The sequence below is a fragment of the Hemitrygon akajei genome, chromosome 26 (genome assembly GCF_048418815.1).
Source record: "Hemitrygon akajei chromosome 26, sHemAka1.3, whole genome shotgun sequence".
NCBI classification, from domain to species: Eukaryota; Metazoa; Chordata; class Chondrichthyes; order Myliobatiformes; family Dasyatidae; genus Hemitrygon; species Hemitrygon akajei.
This window is the reverse complement of record NC_133149.1, coordinates 40,012,070-40,032,523: the sequence shown is the minus strand read 5'-3', so window position 1 is coordinate 40,032,523 and position 20,454 is coordinate 40,012,070. Positions and strand designations below refer to the sequence as shown.

Sequence of the window (20,454 nt, the reverse complement as noted above, 5' to 3'; positions counted from 1 at the left end):
CACTGGATGTGTCCCAATATCAATTACAGTTAAGGAATTCAAGAGATACAGATCCATGACTGGTAAATGAAGTAAACATAGATGAGATCATTGTCAAAAGAGGCTCAGATCCCATCAGATGTTCTGTTTGGAATTAATACAAGACTCTCCTTACCAGATAACCATCATGAATCAATATCCTCAGAAGAAAATGAAGGGATGGTAGCAGGGAGAACCTTACTTCACATCTTAAAATTACAATCCAAGACCCTGTAATGCAGTAAAGTACAATCGGTATTACTTGCACAGCACGTTTGAGATGGGTTGGGGGAACAGGGGATATGCCTGGATCTGTCAGTTCAAACTACGTACAAAACAAGTTATCCCAAGGATTTCCCACATTAGCCAGAACTACCACAAAACTGCATCCCAATGCTAGCATCATGAAACCTCTGTTGAAAGTGCTAGAAAAAAGTTACACTGTATGTGGTAAATGATAGCTGCAGGGAAGTCACAGGCACCAACTTGAGAAATGCAACTAATTGTAACAGTTGCATTTGGGCATATCATTAGGAATTTCGTAAATACAAGTAGCTTGCCAGAGGACAAATGCTGATACATCTTGTTTGAAAGTACTTTGTGGTGGTACATAGCAATATTCCAACACTGGCAGATAAGCATTGTAACATCTTATCCAGCCAGGCTTATGCAGATATCAGACTAAATTCAATGAAATATGACTGAATAGGCATTAATCTAAAGACTGGAAAACCTGAGACAATCCCATCAATCTGTGTGTTTAATCACTGATTCCTGCAGTACCCAAGGAGCATTGGGCCCAGTGCACATTTCAACTATCCACTTTTTAAACTGAGTCCTGGGGTAAAACAAAAATCACTTGCTAGCATTCCAGAATCATTGAAACTAATTAACTTCAGCTATGTTAAGAATGTATGACTAGTAGTTAGCAGTAACTTAAGTCAAGCTCACATTTTCTGGACCCATTATTTACAAATTCAATGCATCATATTATAAAGATGCCACACAATGACAATTTTCCGTGCCCACATTGTCTAATTGCCATGTAATGAAGCAGAGAAATCACAATATCCTGATCTTCTTGCACTTTGGATCTGTGTCTTTTTCAATTCTTCTAATACATTTTGGTATCTTGCCAGCTTCAAGCAGCCTTATGCTCTTCACCCACTGACATTCTTGATCTTGTCAGATATATCTAATAAAGCCCCATTTTTCATCAAAAGCCATCTCCCGCCACAATCATGAATCTAGAAAGTTAACATTAAATTTGTCCTCCAATATATGTCACTTTTGCACTCTTCGTGGGTGAGTGTGGGCATTTTCCTCCTGCATCTTGTCTTTTACAACATTCAATTTCTCCTTTCTCCTGAGACCTCCCGTCCCATGATCCTTTCCCTTCTCCAACTCTGTATCACTTTTGCCAATCACCTTTCCAGCTCTTAGCTTCATCCCACCCCCTCTGGTCTTCTCCTATCATTTTGCATTTCCCCCTCCCCCCACTACTTTCAAATCTCTTACCATCTTTCCTTTCAGTTAGTCCTGACGAAGGGTGTCGGCCGGAAACATCAACAGCACTTCTTCCTATAGATGCTGCCAGGCCTGCTGTGTTCCACCAGCATTTTGTGTGTGTTGTTGATTCAACAATTTAAATTGTATTCACTTGCTCCTCCAAATACATTACTCATATCTCAATGAAAGCAAGTCAAGGAATTCTTCCCCACTTCCCACCTTCCTCAAAATAGGCTGATTTCTGTACTGATACATAACCAAGAAATTGAGGCTCACCTTAAAACGGTCAGATTTTCCCCAATCATCCCTTCCCTCCCCCAGTAATTTATAAATTTACTCCCACCACCCTTCTTGAGATCCCACAGTACTAAACCAGGCCAAAAGGTGGATTATTTGGCTTCATTACCTCAACAAACCCAGTTTTGCTTACCTCATCTCACCGCAATTCCAGCTAATGAAGATCCAGCAAAGAGAATGCATTAATAAATCTGGAGCTCAAATATCCTTCCTTTCCTAAAACTTCAAAGATTAACAATGTTGTATGTAAAAATTCTCCCCACATTATTCGGAAGCATCAAAAGAAAGCATTATTGGATCAAATCATAAGTAGGGCAAATTAGTAAAATATCAATTATCAGAATCCACTAACCACTTTATTCATAAAAGGTTTTAAAAAATATAACCATATAACAATTACAGCACGGAAACAGGCCATCTTGGCCCTTCTAGTCCGTGCCAAATGCTTACTCTCACCTAGTCCCACCGACCTGCACTCAGCCCATAACACTCCATTCCTTTCCTGTCCATATATGTTGGCACCATCTTCAGCTTTTCAAATTCCAGATAGGTGTCACATTACAACAGACAAAAATCCATTGTGCCTCAACTCCAATACTCACAGTCTAGTAAAAAAAAATTAAAAGAACTGCTTCTAATTCAGCCCCTAGAACTGCCTCTAATGGCTTTATCACCATAGTGCAGCACTAGCTAAATTAGTGTTTTGACATAACTGTAGTGAAATAAATGTATCTTGTGCCTTCCTTGAAATCTACTGGTAGTGAGTGTCAGAAGTGTAAAAATACCCTGATACACATCGTGATGAGCATAAAATGATTAATCAGAAGTGCAGTGTGTGAAGCAAAAGGCAGCACCAGTATTTCAGGTCTTAATAATAGGTTTGTTTATTTTGAAATATTATGTTCATTCATATACAATGGAATGCTTGGACAAACAGAGGAGCTCAGACATTATATCCAATCAGGCTTCCTCGGCCAATGACCTCACCAATGAAAAACCACATCAGAACTTCTGTGGCCACCAATGTATTTCTCAAGGCGTCCTGCAAAAGAGATAATAGAAAGGTTAGTGCAAGTATACTATGTTCAAATGTTAAAAACCTGAAGATTGTGGAAAAGAATGACAATACTGTAAACCTTGAATTTAACATGACTATCAAGCATTTGATTTGACTATCTGCATTTGATTTGTTAATTTATATCGGCAGCAAAAACTTCACCCAAATTTCAAAAAAGGAGAATTTTCCAAAAAGAAACCACCCTGGAGATTTGAATGCAATTCTCAAACTGTTATCTATTGTTAACATCTCAATTCATATGTAAATTAACCCCTTCAGCTGGTCTTTCTTTGCTCTGCAAACCCTAGAAATCACGAGAAACAGCTGTGTGTAAAAATCTTCCTATAAACATTCGTTAAGATCAAATTATTAGTAGGGAAGGGAAATCAGAAATTCTGACTCATTCACCTAGCACTGACCTAAATAAATAGTTTGAAATTTCAAAACCCTGAAGTGGAATCCTCCTATATTTGTGCTCCATCAATGTTCATGATAGCTAAATATCACATTTATACAGTTTATTTAACAAGCCCTTATTCCATAACCTGCAATGTCAGCAGGCAAGAGCAGATGGCAGAGACCATTTACATATGAATGAAAAAGACAACAAAGACAGACTACAAACTCTGAAAAATAATATCTTCTCAGAGAAAAGGGATGTCATGACAGTTTTCTCATTAATCGTAAGTTTAAGGGAAACTATTATAACAAATTAGCTATGGGAGTCAAGATCTTTGAATAATATGCTTATATTCATATCACTTTAGTTATGAGATTTCCAACTGTAGTGTAGCAGTTAGCACGATGTTATTACAACTTGGGGCATTCCGGAGTTCAATTCCGGTGCAATTTTGGAAGGAGTCTCGGTATGTCCTCCCCGTGGGATGCGTGGGTTGTCTCCAGGTGCTCCAGTTTCCTCCCACAGTCCAAAGACATATTGGGGTGGGTTAATTTGTCATAGTAAAGGTTTGGGTTAATTGGGGGTTTCCTGGGGTGACATGGCTCAAAGAGCCAGAAGGGCTTACACTGTGCTATATCGCTAAATTAAATTAAAGAGTTCAAATTTTCCAGGAAATAAATAAATATATATTTTTTATATACAAATAAAAATTCAAGCAGTATACAGGTACAATATTTAATAAAAACTGAAATGAGAACTAATGAAATACAAGCGAGCAGCTTCAACAATGTGGATTAACTCCTAATACACATTCTTGGATTACAACTCATGAGCCAGGAGTACTAGCATGAAAATTAAGTTTTGTTGTCTTGTTCCCACTTCATGGGAAAATGTTCCAGAGGAACTAGTAGCCACAATTTTATAGAGAAAAAAGAACTGATGGAAAGGCACCTGACAAATGGAGAAATAAGCAGGGACATGAAATAGATACCATTCATTTCCTTGTCAACACATCTTATAGAAATTATTTTATAGAAATGAATAAAAATGCTGCAGGTCCCAGTGCCTTAATCACCCAGAGACACTACTCAGATAAGTTAGCTCACCACCACACTGATCAAGATTAGAACCTAATGGCTCCATCCAACACCAGATAGTGCACTTACCTATCAGATTACTTTTAACATTATTTTTGTTAAATGCTTTGTTTGATTTTAAATTAATGTACTGCTTTTCTTCATAAGTTGCTAGTATAGGCTGAACATGTTTGTTATGTTACATGCCTGAATTCTTTCTCTTCCAGCAGCAGCAGGTGCTGACAAAACTGAATTGCCATGTTTCCAAGCTAACTATTGACCCAAGTCATCCCAATGCTTGATATTCAAATGTATGTACAATATCTTAATGCATTAAAGTAGGAGATAGATATGAAATGATACCAACGATGAATGAAGTATACACTACTGTGCAATAGTCTTTAAGCACATATCTATAGCTAGGGTGCCTCACACTTTTGCACAGTACTGTAGTAATTTATGTATTGCACTGCACTGCTGCTGCAAAAATAGAAACCAATTTCATGACATGTGAGTGATGATAAACCTGAATCTGATATGGGTCTCCATAGTGGACTAAGAGTGGGAAAGGGGAAGGGAGAGGGGACGGAACAGGAAGCATCAGAGACATTCTATAATGATCAATAAACCAATTGTTTGGAATCAAATTACCTTGCTTGGTGTCTCAGAGCTGGGCATGTCTGCACCCACACCACCCCCTACCCCGGCACTCCTTCCGCCACATGTCCCACACCCCTCCTGTCACACTCAACCCTTGCCATTCCCAGCATCCTTTTCTCATGGCAGGTTTACAAACTCACTCTCCACTCAACATTGACAAATGGAGAGTACTGTACAGAAGTCTTAGGCACCCTAGCTTAAGACTTTTCCACAGAATTGTACAAGGAGGGATCAGAGAAACAGAAAGCAATTTCTTTAGCATAGTATCCCAAATCATGAAACACTTTGATGGCATGAACCAATTTCCCCAGAGTGATTAGTAAATAAATTCAGAGTAACTTGGCAAGGAAGCAAAAACAATTGTAAAAGCATGAGTTACAGTGACCTAAACCCTACAATTTTAAAAGAAATTACCCACATAAAATTTTCAATGAAGCGGGTGCAAGGTAATGAATGAACTGAAGATTAGATACACTGTACATGCCAATTTGATGTGAGAAATTACTGCAAGTAGTGCATTTTTATCTTTCAATGCACAATTGAAGCTGCCACGATTAGAAAGTACTTCTCATCTCTTAGTTACCTTGACAGTTAGTTGTTTGTAAGTCCCAGCCTTGAAAGATGCAGCAAGGCCCTTAAAGCTTTCGATAGCCACAGGGATTTCACCGGGTGTTGGAGGACTCAGCTCTACCCGAGCATATTTCCAAAAAGTAGCTAGACGAGGCCTTGAATACTTAACAGCAGCTGCAAAACAAATATGCAACCAGGTTTTGTAAAATTCCAATAGAAAAATCAATGAAAGAAAGTAGATAATTGCACCAAATATGGAAAATACAGGCCAGCAATTATCTAAAATAAATACCCAAAACACAACATTTAGTAAAATTTAAGGGAAAAAAAACACAAGTGACTGAAGTGGGGAATTCAAACTCTTTGTTCACTTTCCAAGCCTCCTGATCCCACAATAGGAGTAAATATCTGTATGAAGAAACTCAGCAGGTCAGGCAACATCTATGGAAAGGAATAAAGAGCTGATGTTTCAGGCTGAGATCCTTCATCAAAACTCATCTTCAAAATTTGACTATTCCCTTTATTCAAGCTCAGAAAGCAAAAGATGTATGTAACTTGCTTATGACTGAATAATCTATAACACTTCTTCAAAACTTTCCCATCTAATCCCACTTCTCTGCCATAAATCCATTTCACTGACATACTATATGCTATGAACTAATAAAGCATAGTGACACATAACATTTTAAAAATGCATGAACAGTCAAAAGGTGAACACCTCCATTCATGCTAACAAACAGATGGCCCAACATACAAGTGCTAACATTTCAGGTCAAGACCTAGCTGTATACCTATATCTAAAGATCACTCCTTTGATGATAACAATGTGCATATTTTGGACAGGGAGGACAGGTGTTTTGAAAGAGGGGTTAAAGAAGCCATCTCTGTCAAACTGGAAAACCCATCCTTGAACAGAGGGGGTAGGGTATGACACAGCTACTTACAATGTAGTACTAACATCTTCACCCCGGTGTCTCCACAACAGTTCACACCTCCATTCGTGAAAAGGTAAGACTAATGGCCCTCTCATTACTCTCTATAACTCTCATGTGATTGCTATACCTTTAAACAACTCAAGAGTTTATAAACCGAAAAATCTACCCACCATGGATCAGAACTGAAGCATCTCGGATGAGTGGTGAAATGGCTCCTGGACAACACAGCAAATCCAGATGCTCCAACTATTAACCTCTCTGGCCAAGATATGATCAGTTACATGATACAGCATTACGCAGTTATTGCCAGTCAAAATTGGTGACAGCACCCTTCTTCCAGTTCCCTCAAGGCTGTTCCACCTTTCAATAAAATTACTGCTGACTTGATCTTTATGCTCAACTGTTTTCTTGCCTGATTCCATTGAAATCCAAGAATTGAATATACCCACGAACATAAAGCAAAAATATAATTAAATGCATTTTAGAAAATTCCAAGTGATTCAAAACCTTAAGAAAATTTGTATCCGTCTTGTGGCCAACCTTTTGAGACTTGGTTTTTCATATATAGGAGTTCACTCTCATATCATCTGTTCTATCAAGCTCACGTAGAAATGAGCATATTTCAGTCAGATCACTGCTTGATTTTGAATACCAAAGGGCAAACACTCATTGTGCACAATTTTCCCTAATATAATCAAGAATCTTGCTCAAGAAATAACAACAGAAGTGCTGGAAATACTCAGTAGGCTGGGTAGTATCTGCAGAAAGAGAACTTAATCAATGGTTCAGGTCTGCAGCCCTTCATTTTCAGGAATTAATCTGGTGAACCTATCAGCACCCAAAAGCAATTAAATCCTTCCGCATACAAGCAAAGCAAAATTGTACTCAATACTGAAAGTGCAGTTTCATTAACACCCTGTACAGTTGTATATAGACTTCCTCACTTTTATACTCCATCCATATTGCACCAAAGGCTCACATCCCATTTATTTTCTAAGTAACTTTTGTAATTCTTAAAGCAGGATACCCAAACTCCCCTTAGGACCAACTTTAATAGGCTCACTTTATTCTACAGTCCTCACATATCCCCTATATTTTCATAGACATTTAACTAGTCTGGATATTTTAGGAGGCTGTGTCCAGCTGACTATTTTCCTTTTCATCTATTCTTAGGTGAACAAATATGTAAGATTTGCTTCCTTCAAGAAAGTTATTAATATGGATTGTAAGGACCAACACTGCAGCAATAATCCCAATGCTGTCTTACAAGATGCAAGCAATACACACAAAATGCTGGAGAAACTCAGCAGGCCAGGCAGCATCTTGTAGAAAAGAGTAAATCATCAACGTTTTGGGCCAAGACCCTTCAACAGCACCAAAACGTCGACTCTTTACTCTCTGCCTGGCCTGCTGAGTTCCTCAGGCATTTTGTGTGTATTGCTTGGACTTCTAGCATCTGCAGATTTTCTCTTGTTACAAGAGAAAATGAACATTTTCTGTTAACTAGTTGCCATCTTTCAACCCCCAAGAATAACAAGCTATTCTCTTCAACAGGGGTTTTCATGGGCAGATCCCAGACTAGGATTTAAGACAGACAGACACACACACACGAGACTGCAGCTACTAGAATATTGAGCAAAAAGGATATTGCTGAAGGAACTGTGTGAGTGAGAGATAGCGCCTCCACAGACGCTGCCTAGAAAATGTCGACTGTATTTTCCTTCTACAAATGCTAGTTAATCCTCCAGCATCTGCAGTCTCTCGTGTGACTGAAATAAGTCATATCTATTAAAAGACAGCACTGCTGAAAGCGAGGGGTTGTGGCCTTGGTTAACAGATAGAGAGGCTAAAGCACAGAATACGAACGGGTTCTGTGGCGAGGACAGGCCCAGGCCCACAAACGGATGACCGCGGCCCGAAACGGAGTCAATGAAGATGCAGCCCACCACCGCCGCAGCAGCACCCAGCGTGCGCGATTTTTCCCCTCCCTCACACGCGGCGCAACCGACCTAAAGGCCCGCGAATGCTCCCAGCCTCTTTGCCGTGGCTCCAGCCTAGGGCCGTCTAGTACCTGGTCAGCCGCGGCATTCCCTATCCCGTCCCACAGCATTTTGCTGTAAAACCGAGCCTGTTCACTCGCTCAATCTCCCTGTCCTCTCCTCTCCTCCCTCCCAACCGTCCATCATTACCGCTGGCAAGCATCGGGGTCCCGGTCACCACCCTCTGCACCATCCGCCTCGCTGCCTGTGCCATCTTCACAAAGTCACCTCCGTGGGCTGCTGAAAGTCCCTAGCTATGAGCTGTCTATATTCCTGCCTGACTGCGCGCCCTGTGCAATATACCGAGTTGATAGCCCATCAGGCACATCATTGGCCAGCTAAATCACTGAGTTTAATGTCAGTATCTGGATTCAAGTAATTCGAGGATACAACTTTTCAATAAGTGCAGGTAAATAATAACTAAAAAGTAAAAGTATTTGTAATTTAAATGGTACATTAAACATAAAAGTAATTTCAAAAGTTAGAGTAAAACTTTCACTCACGATCTTTCTCAGACTCGCCTCAACACTGAACTGATGCCACAATCTATAGACTCACTGTCAATGTCTCAGTATTATTTAATTACTTATTATTATTATTATTATTATTATTATATTTTTTATCTCTTCTCAGCTCAAGCTGTTAAAGCCTGTGGTTGTCAATTGCTATGAACCTTTGGATTGTTCTAATGGTGTTTAGTATTGTTGCTTTCTGAAGATTTACATAAATATTATCGTGTAGGCTTAATTGTTTAATATTATCGTGATTTTGGAATGATACCAGTTGTAGAAATTATTATTGGGACACGTTCATGTTCCCGAGTGTTTCAACTTCCTCTTTTAATTCTGCATATTTCTGGTGTTTTCACTTACTGGTTTCTGTATGTTATGTGTGTTCAGAATGGCTACATCTATTAAGTAAGTTGTTCTTGCTCGTTTATCCTGTAATATTATATCCAGATGGTTATTACAGATGGTCCTATCTGTAAGAATGGATTGGTCACAATATAATTTGTGGCACTCTGTCTCTAAAGCTGATCAAGCTTGTATTTATAGTAAGGTCTGGTGTCTTTTATGAGTTTGTATTTTAAAGCAAGATTTTGGTGAATGAGGTTTGCCACTTGAATGTGCCTGTGTTAGTGATCAGATTGAGTTAAACTGCTGCAGGATCCTGGAATGGGTTGGATTCTTTCTGGTTTCTCTTGGCATTTTCTGCATTTATTGTCTTAAATTTTTATGGTATTTTATTATGCATTTTTGATATTTTTTGTGTGTTAACCACCTGGTCCTGTATTACCACAAGGAACCCCTCTTTTTCTGGGAAGAGGTTTCCTTGTCGACATCTAGTCTGCTCAGATTGTGGGGATGTCTTCCATGGAGGGTCATGTTCTTCCGTTGGTTAACTTTTTCTTCAACAGTGATAATTCTTCAGTTTTCTGTTATGTGCTTTCATTTAAGTTTAGTGGTGTATACTTCTTATCAGAATTTCATAAGCTTGTGTGGAGTGCTGAATCCTGTTTTCATTGATGAAAATATATCCTTAATAGTTTTATCTGACTGTTGTGTAAATTTCTGTGTCTGTTATTTCTCTTCCTCCTTCCGTCCTAATCTAAGTGTGTTCAAGTGTACGTAGTGATTTCTAAAAGTTGTTATTTCAGTTGTAAATTATTTCAGTTATTTCTTTGTAAATGTTCAACATCGGTTTGAACCAAGATATTATACCAAAAGAATACATTAATATGGGTGTACCAAAAGTTATATTGTTATATTTTTACTATTAAGCTCTGCTCGTGTATCCACTATAAGAAAAACACTGAAATGGTGTTCATGGAAGGACACTACAGAGGAAACCGCTGCTCTCCAAAAAAAAACATTGCTGCAAATCTCAAGTTTGCAAAAGACCACCTGGATGTTCTACAATGCTCTGTGGACAGTTGAGACAAAAGTTGAACTTTCTGGTAGAAATGCACATTGCTATGTATGGAGGGGAAAGGGCACTGCACACCCACACCAAAACCTCATCCCAACTGTGAAGCATGGTGGAGGGAGCACCATAATTTGGGGCTGCTTTGCTACCTCAGGGCATGGACGGCTTGCAATTGATGACGGGACAATGAATTCAAAATTGTATCAAGACATTTTACAGGAGGATGTCAGGGTAGTTTAAGAGAAGTTGGATAATGCAACAAGGCAATGATCCAAAAGACAAGAGCAAATCATCAACAGAATGGTTTAAAAAGAAGAAAATTTGTGTTTTGGAATGGCCAAGTTAAAATCCTGACCTTAATCGTACAGAAATGTTGTGGAAGGACCTGAAGCAAGCAGTTCATGCAAGGAAGCCCACCAACATCCCAGAGCTGAAGCAGTTTTGTAAGGAGGAATGGCCTAAATAAATCAACAAGTAAAATGTTTTTTTGTGTTATTTATTGAATTGGGTTATTTTTATCTACTTTTAGGACTTGCATGAAGATCTGATCACATTTTAGGTCATATTTATGCAGAAATAGAGAAAATTCTACAGGGTTCACAAACTTCCTAGCACCACTGTATATGTTTCATATTCATCCATTGGTTGTATTGTACCCTGCTGCTCTGTTTTATATTCCACTAGCTCTGTTGCACCTTTCTTTATGTTTAATGTTCTGCACTTATCTAGCCCAAAGTTTATATTTCAGAAAATAGATGTACTATTTGAATTAATTGCTTTAGCTTTACTGATGAAGGAGCATATAATTTCAAATCGTCCATGTATAAAAGATGTGTCGAGGTATAATTCATTTGGTTGTTGCAGGGGCTCGCATACTCAGGGCAAATGAAGATTTAAAGGTGAAATTTGCAGGAAATGTAACAAAGTAGGACACATACAAAGGACCATGCTGCTCAGAGGAAGTGCGAGGGTGACGAAAACAGTGGTCCGACAACAGTGGGATTGAGTTTAGGAGCCGAGAGGTAATGTTGCAGTTATATAGGACCCTGGTCAGACCCCACTTGGAGTATTGTGCTCAGTTCTGGTTGCCTCACTACAGGAAGAATGTGGAAACCATAGAAAGGGTGCAGAGGAGATTTACAAGGAAGTTGCCTGGATTGTGGAGCATGCCTTATGAGAATAGGTTGAGTGAACTCGGCCTTTTCTCCTTGGAGCGTCGGAGGATGAGAGGTGACCTGATAGAGGTGTATAAGATGATGAGAGGCATTGATCGTGTGGATAGTCAGAGGCTTTTCCCCAGGGCTGAAATGGTTAGCACGAGAGGGCATAGTTTAAGGTGCCTGGAATTAGGTACAGAGGAGATGTCAGGGGTAATTTTTTTACACAGAGAGTGGTGAGTGTGTGGAATGGGCTGCCGGGAGCGGTGGTGGAAGTGGATACGATAGGGTCTTTTAAGAGACCCCTGGACAGCTACATGGAGCATAGAAAAATAGAGGGCTGTGGGTAAGCCTAGGTAGTTCTAAGATAAGGACATGTTCGACGCAGCTTTGTGAGTTGAAGGGCCTGTATTATGCTGTAGGTTTTCTATGTTTCTAACAGTTTTTGTAGGCAGTATATGTTAGAATGCTACTGATATATCAATCAGGCAGTTACTTGTGAAATGTGGCTTGGTTTTAAGCTGAAAGAAAATTCAAGGAGCTTCGGGGAATTTGCAAGCATTCAGATTTTGTGAGTATAAAGAACCAGAATCTAAAAAAGACAGTGCTTGCAAGGATACTAGTAAAAGTAATGGGATTAAAATTGCTATCATTAATTGCTGCAGTATAGAAGGAAAATCGGCTGTGATTAATTCATTTATTGAAAGACCAGGAAGGCAGAAGACAGGAAAGCTCCGGGCCCTGACGGTGTGTCGCCCTCCTGCCTGAAGACCTGCACTGATCAGCTGGCCCCCATCTACACACAGATCTTCAGTAGATCACTGGAGCTGTGTGAAGTCCCTCATTGCTTCAAGCGCTCCATTATCATTCCAGTCCCTAAGAAACCCACTATCAAGGGAATAAATGACTACAGGCCTGTTGCTTTGACATCTGTGGTCATGAAGTCCTTTGAGAGACTAGTGTTGGCTCACCTGAAGGACATCATAGGCCCCCTGCTGGACCCCCTGCAGTTTGCTTATCGGGCAAATAGGTCAGTGGATGATGCGGTCAACATGGGACTGCATTACATTCTACAACACCTCGACAACCCAGGAACTTCTGTGAGGGTCCTGTTTGTTGACTTCAGCTCGGCGTTTAACACCATCGTCCCAGAAATCCTCCACTCCAAACTCACCCAGCTTACTGTCTTCCCCGCCATCTGTCGGTGGATCACAAGCTTCCTGACTGACAGGGTGCAGCAAGTGAGGCTGGGGAGCATCATCTCTAGCACCCGGACAATCAGTACCGGATCCCCCCAGGGATGTGTGCTCTCCCCACTGCTCTTCTCCCTTTACACTAATGACTGCACCTCACAGGATCCATCTGTTAAATTCCTGAAGTTTGCAGACGACACAACTGTCATTGGCCTTATCCAAGACAGTGATGAGTCTGCATACAGACAGGAGGTGGAACGGCTGGCCCTCTGGTGTGGTCAGAACAATCTGTAGCTAAATACGCTCAAGACTGTGGAGATGACAGTGGACTTCAGGAGGAGCCCCCCAATACTCCCCCCACTCACGAGACTCAACAGTATTGTGTCTGCTGTGGAGACCTTCAGATTTCTGGGTGTCACAATCTCCCAGGACCTGAAGTGGACACCCAACGTGGACACTCTTATCAAAAAGGCTCAGCAGAGGTTGTATTTCCTACGTCAACTCAGGAAGTACAACCTGCCTCAGGAGCTGCTGATTCAATTCTATTCGGGAATAATCCAGTCTGTTCTCTGTTCATCCATCACTGTCTGGTTTGGATCAGCTACCAAACAAGACAAGAATAGACTCCAAATAACCGTCAGGGCTGCGGAAAGGATTATTGGTGTGAAGCTGCCCTCGATCCAGGACTTATATGCATCTAGAGTCAGGAAGCGAGCAAGCAGCATTACTGTAGACCCATCACACCCTGGACATCACCTGTTCCAACTCCTTCCTTCTGGTAGGCGCTTTGGATCACTGTATGCCAGGACAAATAGGTACAAGAACAGTTTATTCCCGTATGCCATCAGTCTTGACCACTTGAATTTTAGTCTATTATAAATCAAGTCCACCTGTACATTCAATGAGGTGGACCTCATTGTATATAGTTTATGATTATTTGCACTATTGTTTTTGTTTGCTTTTAATTCTGTACAGAGAGAGCTCAGGGAAACCGGCATCAAATTCCCTGTGTGTGTCCTCATACTCGGCGATAATAAAGGATTCGGATTCTGAAACTGAAAATTCTGACATTCTAATTGGGACTGAATCTTGGCTTGGTCCCTCAATAAAATCTGCTGAGATATTCCCTCCCCATCTCTAAATTTTTAGAAAGGACAGAAACTCTCAAGGAGGTGGTGTTTTTATTAGTGTGAAAGAACTGACTTAGGCAGCGATTCTGAGCAAATCTGGTGTCAAGCTACACTTCAGGGACAGACGGTACAGATCAGAAGCTTTTATCGTCCACCTGATGCAAAGTCTGGGCCTCTTTTAGACCTTGAATCGAACGTTTTCAAAATAAACGCGTCATCGCGCTCTCTGTTTATCACCCTGGGGGGTGATTTTAATGCCCCAGGTGTAGATCAGAATGATAGCACACAAAGTGAACCAAAAGGTGCTCTTCAGGAAGCCCTGGCTGATCTGTCTCAGAAAGTCACTTTTCATACCAGATGTGATCATACAAGTGGCACTGAAAACACCTTAGATCTATTGCTGACTTTGCATCTAGATTTAATATCAGAGGTTTCACCTAGTGCTGGAATTAGTGATCGTTTTATTATTCAAGTAAAACTGCACACAAAGACTAAATTTACTCCTAAACCACCTCGTAAAATTCCCCTATGGAGAAAGATGAACGGTGAGGAATTCAAAGACTTAGCAAAACAACTTGGGAAAGACTTATTTAACTTACAACTAGACAAAAGATCTGTTGAAGACAACTGGGTGTGGCTGAGAGACTCACTAAATGATATTGTTACAAATCATGTTCCTCATAAACTCATTAAGGGCGGTATGCATCCTCCTTGTTTTTCAGCAAAGCTAAAACCTCTCTGCAGTAAGATAGAGAAATTTTACATCCGTGCCAAGGAAAGTGGTACAAGACTGGATTGGGACAAATTCACCAGAACGCGAAAGCAAGTCGACCGTCCTGCTAGGAGTGCTCATAGACAACATGTTTCTTCAATTCTTGAAGGAGAGCATCCTAAGGATTTTTGGAAATCTAAAGATTTTTGTGAAATCCAGATGGACAGACAACACTGTGTCCAGACACTTAAGGTGAACAACTGTCTGATCACTGAGGACCAGGAGAAAGCAGAAGCTCTTGCAAACCAATTTCAAAATGTCTTTACCCCGGAAGATACGGAACCTTCATTTTTTCCCGATCTGCCGCCCGGCCCGTATATTGATCTGCCTCCTGTCGAAATTGAGGTTGAAGGTGGCAAAAAGTTATTGCTCAGCATCAATACGACAAAAGCTATTGGGCCAGACCAGATTCAGAATCAAGCCCTCAAGATCGCAGCTGAAGAACTAGCTCCTGTTCTGCAGTTTATCTTCCAGCAGTCGCTCAACTCAGGTGATCTTCCTCTGGATTGGAGAAAGGCAAACGTCACCCCTCTCTTTAAAAAGGGTTCAACCACCAACCCAGCAAATGATCGTCCTGTTTCATTAACAAGCACTTGCTGCAAACTCTTGGAGCATTTAATTGACAGCGATCTGATGAGGCACCTGAGCAGACATAACATTCCTGCTGACAGCCAGCATTGCTTTTCGGAAGCAGAGATCATGCGAGACTCAACTTATCCTGACAACAACTGACCTGGCCAAAAGCTTTGATAGCGATGTCACCATTGATTTAGTAGTGCTCGGGTTCTCTAAAGCATTTAGTGTCATTCCTCAGCAAAGATTACTTCGGAAGCTCGACTTCCATGGTGTTCGCTTTAATACTAAAAGATGGATCGTCTTCAGCGTGTGTGCGTGAATGGTAAAAGCTCTGAATGGCGTCCAGTATTAAGTGGTACACCCCAGGGCACAGGGCTGGGCCCACACTTGTTTTCACTTTACATTAATGACATCCATGAAAAAGTCACAAGCACCACTAGACTTTTTTGCTGATGACTGATATACCTTCCAATTAAGTCAGCTGATGATGAAGATGGTCTCCAAAAAGATCTTGATAGTATGGTTGAGTTGTCACAACAATGGGTTCAATCTGGTTCAATCCTTCCAAATGTGAAACCATGCGTGTCACCAGGAAGAGAAAAACAGGTAAAACATCATATAAAATCCTGGGTGTCACCCTTGCCAGAGAGGGAGGGAGGGAGAGGGGGAGAGAGAGAGAGATCAAAGTAAATCCAAGAGAAGAGCCAAGAAAAGGAGAAGAAAAGTGTCCAGAGCTGTCAGAACCACTTCTTGCAGTCTCAGAATCAACTCCTACAACCGCCACGGAGACCCTAGAACCTGAGATTGTTTCAGGGCCACAGATCTCTCCTGCCAAGCAGAGAGACTTTCCCCCTCTTCACAAGAAAGATGTTATCCCACAAGAGTAAGAAATCTTCCGCAGCGATTAAATCTTGAAGCCTGAATAGGACAATTTGAAATTTACTATGCTGTTTATAGTAGTTGTATTATATGGTATACTGTGTATATAGTTGAGATGCATTCTATATTGAGTTGGCGTTTATAGCTAAACAGGGAGGAGTGTTGTGTATTTAATAGTTTAGTAATATTTGAGTAATATTGTAAATATATTGCTTGAGTAAACATTCAGTGTTTACATAATTCATTGCGGTTATATGAAAAGAAAGTAAATTGTACGTCATCACGTGATAAGTGCGCGCCTCGCTTAAAGTTAAAAACGGAACTAAGACACGACTTTTAGGCTCCCTTGTTCTAATCCGATTAGTTTTATGTTTGGGGGGGGGGGAAGGTTTACAAAACATAACAAAGTTGTCATCAAATTAAACTTAAATCTCCACCAGAAACAATTTTACAGGGTGGCAGCGGTCCAATATAATTTGCCTTCAAGTTAGTTTAAGGACTTTCAACTGTAGTGTATGGCAATATTTATCTCATGTTTTCAGTCATCCAGGTCATTGTAGTAAATCAAGGCAACTGGACTTGCTGTGTTGTCTGGAAGCCGTCTCACTACTCATCCGAGAGGCTTCTCCAGTTCTAATTTACAGTGGGTAGTTTTCCGGGTCGTAAACTCTGAGTTGTTTAAAGGTACAGCAATCACGAGGGTCGTTAGGAGTCATAGAGATAACGATGAGAGGATCATTAGTCTTATCTCTGCATGAATAGAGGTGTGTGAGACGCCAGGTTAAAGATGTTCCGACTACACTGTAAGTAGCTGACAGAAGGATGGTCCAACATTTGGCAGGGGGATGGGAGCCGGAGTGATAGGGCTGAGGAAAAGGAAAACAGAAATAAATCAAAGATAGCGTGCAACAGAGATTAAAGAAAGAACAGGCAGGAGATGAGGCTTAATCAAAACCAGTGGCATGAGTTACAGGGCAATTAAAACATAAAACAACAAATAATGGACTGAGAGTGGAAAGAGATGACATAAGATTGGAAGGTGTAGAGTCTCTATAAGTTGAGTTAAGAAATGACAAGGGTAAGAGGACCCTAATGGCAGTTGTACACAGGCCTCCAAACAGCAGCTGGGATGTGGATTACAAATTACAGCAGGAGATAGAAAAGGCGTGTCAGAAGGGCAATGTCATGATAATCATTGGGGATTTAACTTGGAAGTGGATTAGGAAAACCAGGTCAGTTCTGGACCTCAAGAGAGAGAATTTGTAGAATGTTTAAGGGATGGCTTTTTAGAACAGCTTGTTGTTGAGCCCACTAGGCGATCGCCTGTGCTGGATTGGGAGTTGTGCAATGATCCAGAGGTGATAAGAAAGCTTGAGGTTAAGGAAGTTTTAGGAAGGAGTGATCACAATACGATCAAGTTCACATTGAAATTTGAGAAGGAAAAAATAAAATCCAATGTGTCGGTATTTCAGTGGAATAAAGGAAATTACAATGGCATGAGAGGGAAACTGGTTGAAGTTGACTGGAAAGGGACATTTGCAGGAAGGACAGCAGAGCAGCAATGGCTGGAGTTCCTGCAAAAAATGAGGGAAGTGCAAGACAGATATATTCCAAATGAGAAGAAATTTTCAAAGGGAAGAAGGACACTACCGTGGCTGACAAGTGAAGTCAGAGCCAAGGTAAAAGCAAAAGAGAGGGCATACAAGGAAGCCAGAGCTAGTGGGAAGATAGAGGATTAGGGAACTTTTAAAAACTTGCAGAAGGAAACTAAGATGGGCATTTGGAAGGAAAAGTTCAATTATGAGAGGAAGCTGGCAATTAATATCAAAGAAGATACTAAAAGCTTTTTTAAGTAAATAAAAGTGTAAAAGAGAGTCGAGGGTAGATATAGGACCAATAGAAAATGATGCTGGAGATATTGTAATGAGAGATGCAGAGATGGCAGAGGAACTGAATGCGTATTTTGCATCAGTCTTCACAGTGGAAGACATCTGTAGTATACCGGACATTGAAGCGTGTCAGGGAAGTGAAGTTTGTGCAGTGAAAATTACAACTGAGAAGGTGCTCAGGAAGCTTAATGGTCTGAGGGTGGATAAATCTCCTGGACCTGATGGAATGCACCCTCAGGTTCTGAAGGAAGTAGCATTCCAGACATCTACACCACATGCTGCACCTGCAAAGCTAACAGCATTATGAAGGACCCCACGCACCCCTCATACAAACTCTTCTCCCTCCTGCCATCTGGCAAAAGGTACCGAAGCATTCAGGCTCTCACGACCAGACTGTGCAACAGTTTCTTCCCCCAAGCCATCAGACTCCTCAACACCCAGTGTCTGGACTGACATCTACAACATTTATTATTATATTGAAATTTGTCCTCTACTGTGCCTATTGTCTTGTTTATTATTTATTTATTTATTAATTATTGTACTGCCCTGCACTATTTTGTACACTTTGTGTTCCTGTGTAGGTCTGTAGTCTAGTGTAGTTTTTGTGTTGTTTTACATAGTCTAGTGTAGCCTTGAGTTGTCTCACATAGTCTAGTGTAGTTTTGTGTTGTTTCATACAGCACCAGGGTCCTGGAGGAACATTATTTCGTTTTTACTGTGTACTGTACCAACAGTTTATGGTCGAAATTATGGTAAAAAGCGACTTGACTTGACTTGATAAAGGGATCCTATTCTGGCTGACTGCCGGTTACCAGTGGAGTTCCACAGGGGTTGATGTTGGGACCTGCTGCTTTTTACAATGTGTGTCAATGATTTAGACTATGGGATTGATGGATTTGTGGCTAATTTTGCTGACGATACAAAGATAGGTGGAGGAGCGGTTAGTATTGAGGAAACAGAGAGCCTGAAGAGAGATTTAGATAGTTTAGGTGAATGAGCAAACAAGTGGCAAATGAAATACAATGTTGGAAAGTGTAAGGTCATGCACTTTGGTGGAAGAAATAAATGGACAGACTATTATTTAGATGGGGAGAGAATTCAAAATGTAGAGATGCAAAGGGACTTGGGAGTCCTTGTGCAAGATACCCTAAGGGTTAACCTCCAGGTTGAGTCGGTTGTGAAGGCAAATGTAATGTTGGCATTCATTTCTAGAGGTATAGAATATAAGACCAGGGATGTGATGTTGAGGCTCTATAAGGCACTCGTGAGATCACACTTGGAGTATTGTGTGCAGTTTTGGGCTCCTTATTTTAGAAAGGATATACCGACATTGTAGAGGGTTCAGAGAAGATTGACAAGGATGGTTGCAGGAATGAAAGAGTTATCATATGAGGAACGTCTGGCAGCTCTTGGGCTGCATTCCCTGGAGTTCAGGAGAATGAGGGGGGATCTCATAGAAACACTCCAAATGTTAAAAGGCCTGAACAGATTAGAAATGGCAAAGTTATTTCCCATGGTAGGGGAGTCTAGAACAAGAGGGCATGACTTCAGGATTGAAGGACGTCCATTTAGAACAGAAATGTGGAGAAATTACTTTAGTCAGAGGGTGGTAAATCTGTGGAATTTGTTGCCATGAGTGGCTGCAGAGGCCAAGTCATTGGGTGTATTTAAGGCAGAGATAGATAGGTTCTTGATTAGCCAGGGCATCAAAGGGTATGGGGTGAAAGCAGGGGAGTGGGGATGACTGGAAGAATTGGATCAGCCCATGATTGAATGGCGGAGCAGACTCGATGGGCCGAATGGCTGCAGAAGGTTGTAAATCTAGTCAGCTCCATCTTGGGTACTAGCCTACAAAGTACCCAGGACATCTTTAGGGAGCGGTGTCGCAGAAAGGCAGCATCCATTATTAAGGACCCCCAGCACCCAGGGCATGCCCTTTTCTCACTGTTACCATCAGGTAGGAGGTACAGAAGCCTGAAGGCACACACTCAGTGATTCAGGAACAGCTTCTTCCCCTCTGCCATCCGATTCCTAAATAGACATTGAAGCTTTGGACACTACCTCACTTTTTTAATGTACATATTTCTGTTTTTGCACATTTAAAAAAATCTATTCAATTACGTCATTGATTTACTTGTTTATTTATTATGTTTTATTTCATTTATTATTTTTTCTCTCTGCATAATTGTGTATCGCATTGAACTGCTGCTGCTAAGTTAAGAAATTTCACGTCATATGCCGGTGATAATAAACCTGATTCTGATTCTGTTCCTATATCTTGTGGTCTAACATAGGAGGGCTAACACCTCAGGTCAAGACACGGTTGGTTATCTACAACTGAAGGACAAAGGACACTCCTTTGATAACAATA

At 40.8% G+C, this 20,454-nt stretch overlaps 1 protein-coding gene and 1 long non-coding RNA gene across 2 annotated transcripts in view; one reads left to right on the top strand and one right to left on the bottom strand.

Moving 5' to 3' along the window:
* Window positions 1-2,683: 2,683 nt before the first annotated feature.
* atp5l (ATP synthase, H+ transporting, mitochondrial F0 complex, subunit g) lies at window positions 2,684-8,860 on the bottom strand. Its single transcript, XM_073029981.1, has 3 exons — window positions 8,712-8,860; window positions 5,601-5,761; window positions 2,684-2,866 (listed from the first exon to the last, which is right to left on the bottom strand). Exons 1-3 carry the CDS (start codon window positions 8,773-8,775, stop codon window positions 2,768-2,770), a joined length of 324 nt encoding a protein of 107 aa, XP_072886082.1. The 5' UTR covers window positions 8,776-8,860; the 3' UTR covers window positions 2,684-2,767.
* LOC140716902 (uncharacterized) overlaps window positions 8,821-20,454 on the top strand; it is a 130,842-nt gene continuing 119,208 nt past the window's right edge. The window contains exon 1 of the long non-coding RNA XR_012096381.1: window positions 8,821-8,970. This is a non-coding gene — a long non-coding RNA (uncharacterized lncRNA). The remainder of the gene's footprint in view (window positions 8,971-20,454) is intronic.

What these genes read in the sequence shown, in the direction of transcription:
- atp5l (XM_073029981.1), bottom strand. Translation starts at nt 8,775, where the DNA reads ATGGCACAGGCAGCGAGGCGGATGGTGCAGAGGGTGGTGACCGGGACC. An exon ending in GACCCCGATGCTTGCCAGCG is followed by an intron (nt 5,762 to 8,711) that starts GTAATGATGGAC and finishes TTTGTTTTGCAG; the next exon opens with CTGCTGTTAAGTATTCAAGG. An exon ending in ACAAACAACTAACTGTCAAG is followed by an intron (nt 2,867 to 5,600) that starts GTAACTAAGAGA and finishes TCTCTTTTGCAG; the next exon opens with GACGCCTTGAGAAATACATT.